General features: G+C 40.5%; 1 gene segment (V, D, J or C); it reads left to right on the top strand.

Annotated features, from left to right (window-relative positions):
• The first annotated feature begins 1,302 nt into the window (after positions 1 to 1,302).
• Positions 1,303 to 2,153, top strand: LOC132807048 (T cell receptor alpha variable 19-like). The segment is given in 2 exon segments: positions 1,303 to 1,354; positions 1,807 to 2,153. Coding segments are annotated over 2 exon segments (399 nt in total).
• Positions 2,154 to 4,810: the final 2,657 nt, after the last annotated feature.

Raw genomic sequence — 4,810 nt, 5'->3', positions numbered from 1 at the left:
TTGAACATTTCCTGGAGATCTCACCAGAATATGGTACAGTGACATTCTTTGAAACAGTCTGTGACTTTGTCTTCCAAGAGAATCTTTAATTCATAGTCAGTACCAATTGCCATGCTACTAATTTTTGTGTCACTTGTAAACTTGGTAAACATTAGTCAGGATTTGGAATTTACGTTCGCATGCACCTCTGTCCTTTCACCATGCCCATTCAAATGAGGGAGAGTTTAACAGAATGTCTTTTTTTTCCGTGAGAGGTCAGTTAGCCTTGTATAAGCTGAGACAATGTGGCGGTGAGCCGCGTGTTTGATGCACTGCAGTGTATTTGATACTCATGCAGGAGTTATGTTTACGATGGAACAAAGTAAAGTTAATGAAAGGCAGTTGCAACGTATCACACCAGGAAATGCATCAGAAACAACATTCGATTGTACTGTTTCAGTTTTTTAAAAAATTTTATTTATTTGTTTCCTCATCATTGTATCAGAATCCCCCAGACCCACTGGTCCTACGCATCAGCTAATGGGACTGTTGAAGACCGAGACCAGCTTTGTTACCTGTGACACCACAGTTATCATACTCGAACAGGATGAATTAATTCCCATTTGGAGAAGTGCTTGCTGAAATAATAATCGACATGGGACAACGTTTGGTTCAATCTCTGTCCATACCATTGTTTGTTAATGAACAAAGTTACTTTGCTCTTGAAATAACTGCACAGAAGCTGACATTCCGTCGCCAAGTCACCCTTCATTTATTTGTGACAGTACACTGGCCATAGATAGCCTGTTTGGATTCTGTCTGTGAAGTGAGGCGACTCAAAATCTTGTACTTATACCTATTGCCCAGGACTCCATCGATTTAACAATCCCAATGAAGGATCTCATAGTCAATAAGATCCACGTGATTCTAATCACTCCAGTGGGTGAAACAAAAATAACAAAAATCTGCAGTGGCTGGAAATCCAATACAAAAACAAACAACCAGAGAATCGCGCAGGCCTGGCAGCAACTGTGATGAGAAAACCGAGTGAGCCTTCCGGATGCAGTAACCCATGATCTGAACTTTGTTAGTTTATCACATCAGTCATAATATGAAGTGGGGCTCAAACGAGCTTGAAACTGATTGGCTCATCTGAAGAACAAAGGAGCCTGGTACTCATTGGCTTTCACACGATGCCTTTGCCAACAATGGTCCAACGAGCAGAGGTCCGGAAATTACTCAACCTGAATTACCCAACTCTTGAGGAGAACCATTTTAGCTTCAGCCAGTTGTTTGCATATTCACGGTGAACTCTCTGCAAACATGTTGCCAGGAGCTCTGGATTTACTCCTCACAATTGCAGCCATTCTAACTGGTAGGTTAAACACCTGTCTATGTCTGTGCTTCAGCTCTTTGCTGAGAAGTGAATTATATTCAATCAACTTGCGCAACATAGAAGCAACAATACATTCTCCGCCCAAAAAAATCTGGATCTAAATTTTCCCCAACAATGAGCAAAATCTGACAGAAATGAGCGAGTGTAAATGAGGCAATGGCAGTGGAAGAGTTCGGCTTGAAATGCAGACAGGTCTAAGATAATTCAGATGATTTTACCGAGGGGAGAGTTTTATATCCACCAACAGTTTTCATGTTTCACTACAGGTTTCGAGAGATGTAATGGGAAATGATCACGACATATGGAATGCAATCCAGTTTGACTTCCCTCATTTATTTCTCGGTTTATTGATGAAGGTACATTTGCGAATTCTGGACTTTAAGTATATTGTCGTGCCTTATTTAATTTTGTATAACTCCTGGCTCTTGTAGGACTTTGTCGTGGCGATTCTGTCTCACAAACACCGGCTGCAATCAAACTGAATGAGGGGGACGATGTGCTGTTGTTCTGTAATTACACTACAATAAGCAACAATGCTTACCTGTACTGGTACCGTCAACCTTCCAACGGATCCGTACAGTTTCTGCTACAGAAAGAGCAATACAGCGAGAAAACGGGGAGTTTCCTACTGGGCCGGCTTTCCTGGAATTTTGATCCTGTGAACCGCACTATCAAACTGAATGTGTTGAGTACAGAACTAACAGACTCTGCAGTGTATGACTGCGCACTGAGTCCCACAGAGAATCAGAACATGGCTGACCCTGTACAAAAACTCTAAGAGCATCTCTGTACATGATTGTGTGTTCAGCGAACAGTGAGATCCGGTGTATATCTGAAGCGATTCTTGAGCTCACAGTGATATCTGATACTTGACATTCGGACACAAATCTTTACCTATTATAAATCCATTATTGAAATAAACGAATAGTTTCGTGAATGTAAAACAAATAAAAATATTTTGTGCATTTGTTGATGTTAGAAAATGCTGTGACAGCGATGAGCTGCTATTGAACAGCTAGTTTTGATCCAGCACATTCCTCCAGTAAAATGGAACTGCAGCATTCAGTTTGAGAGACGATATATTGCAACATGATTCTAATAATGAAACATTGGAATAATCTGAACAACGGCAAACATATTGTGCATTATTGAGTACTGTCCCTGTAATTTCACATTAACCATTCCAGATTGGCATGTTATCGATTTATGGTACAAGTATAACGCTGACATGTTTTAAAATATTAAGAATTAGGTAGGATGTAACTCACGACTAAACCAATTAAAAGCATTGAGTAGCGGCTGCCTGATGAGTCAGAGCCGCCAGTAAAACGTCACTTGACGTTTCTGTTGTTAGGCTGGATGGAAATAAACACTTTTAATCTTCTCAGCAAATTTCCTAATTCTTTGTCAGCAAATCACATCTGGATATTTAATCTGTGTATAAACAATCGAGTTGCTCTTCTCTTTATGGTGGTAACTGAGAAATACAAAGTCCTATTTTGGTAGCTGGTCACAAAAAGTAAATTTCCTGAATTTGGGCATTCGATCCAATAAAGTGTGATTCTGCACAATAGAGGATTAACGTGAGATTTGGCATCCCTCAGGAGTTGGTACATTCTGCCGATCAGCATAACCCTGTTGTTATGGAAAAAGTGAAACCTTTCGATCAGATCACACGTGAGACGAAATATTGAGATGTCGACAGTCACACTGTCCTTCTCATCCTATGAATGGCATTGAGTTTTGAAAAGGTTCAATTTGTCGTCTTGGGTTTCATTCTGAAGAAAGTGTAATTGTCATTACTTGATGTTGGTAATCAGACGTGCTGCATGAAAGAACAGAGCAGGGTCTGCTTTGAGTCACTGAGCTGCAGCGATGTACATCACCCATAAAAAGTGTCGTTTGTATCGTCGTATTCCAGAAGCCTGGGTAGATTTGACCAGAAGTTCCTCGTCGAATTTGTTCAAGCTGTTGACTTCAAAAGACTCGCACTAGACATGAAGCCACATTTCACGAGATTGGATTATAAAATGGAGGATTAACTGTGAATGAAGAGAGAGAAATTTTCAACAGGGAAAGAGATGACAAGGAAGCAGCTATATAGGAACAAATACGGTTTGCTTTCCAGAAAAAAATGCTAGGCTTTTTAAGACTCAATTTAAATAGTATCAATTATTATCTTCGCTTTTTGTTCACGTTGTGAAGGTTACTATTCCCGCTCATGGCTCGGTTAACAACTCAACTCTGCAAGTTAGCTGCTAAAACATGATGTAGACTGATGCGGCAATGAACAGCACGTCTAAGTGCTACCCAGGTGGATATAGGTGTCACTCCACCACGTTCTGGTGGATGTTACAACGTGTCTAAACTGGTCTTGATTCTCAAATCACTCGTTAAAGCGTTCGATTGCAAGCGAGAAAATTCCTTGTCATTAATCACGTTTCTGTAGGTCCTGACATGACACGTACCAAGTCCAAGATCCACACTGAAGACAACGAATTTAGCCATTGCTGAGGAGGTGGAATTACTTTTTTTATTTCGACATTGGTGGCATTCCGTTCTACAATTCCTGTTCAGCTCGTGCGTGGCTTTTCTCAACGAGTTGTGTCCCTGGATGCAATAAATTCAAGTCATTTCATCCTGAACGACGATCTCCCACGCGTTGAAATCTCTTCCATTTCTGGAAGGGAGCCTTCAGTATGTCTTTAAAAAGCTTCCTTTGAGGTTTTAGCACTTCTTTGAGTTCAGTGAAGATGATTTATTTTCGCAGTCATAGGTTAGGCATCCTAACATATGCCCAGATTAGCGGAGTGGGAGTTAGGTGTTCATAACTTGGATGCTGGGACTATTGATGACTTGAAGGACGTTGATGCATTTTCTGATGGTCACTGTTATAAGTGAATTCAATGCGCAAATTTCTGACCAACAAAATGGCTGGAATGTCACTTGGATGATTTAGAAATTTTCGATTGACATTCTCAGGTGTTGGAACAAACTGAACTGCGCGGAGGATGCAACGCAGGAAAGTTTAAATTAGTGGCAAAAAAGTGTGGATTTTGTCAAAATTCAGTTTATGTCCAGAAGTTTCAAATATCTTATCAGAACAATCATTTATTTGTTCAACATTTGACATGTGGATGCTGAAATCTGAAGCCAAACACAATTTGCTGTCGAAACCCAGCAGGTCTGGTAGCAGCTATTGGTACAAAACAGAGTTAAAATTTTGAGTCCAGAGACTCTTCATCAGAAAACTGCGTGTCCCAGGTGATGATCATAAGAACATTAGAACATAAGAACTTGGAGCAAGAGTAGGCCGTCCGGCTCTTCAAGCCTACTCCACCATTATAAAATCATGGCTGATCTTTTCGTGGACTCAGATCCACTTACCCGTGCTCTCGCCGAAAAGAACATGGAAAATTAAAGGTCCGTGTTCAA

The sequence above is a fragment of the Hemiscyllium ocellatum genome (genome assembly GCF_020745735.1).
Source record: "Hemiscyllium ocellatum isolate sHemOce1 chromosome 27 unlocalized genomic scaffold, sHemOce1.pat.X.cur. SUPER_27_unloc_1, whole genome shotgun sequence".
Classification (NCBI taxonomy): domain Eukaryota; kingdom Metazoa; phylum Chordata; class Chondrichthyes; order Orectolobiformes; family Hemiscylliidae; genus Hemiscyllium; species Hemiscyllium ocellatum.
Note: the sequence above shows the minus strand (reverse complement) of the source record. Positions and strands in the feature narration are given on the sequence as shown.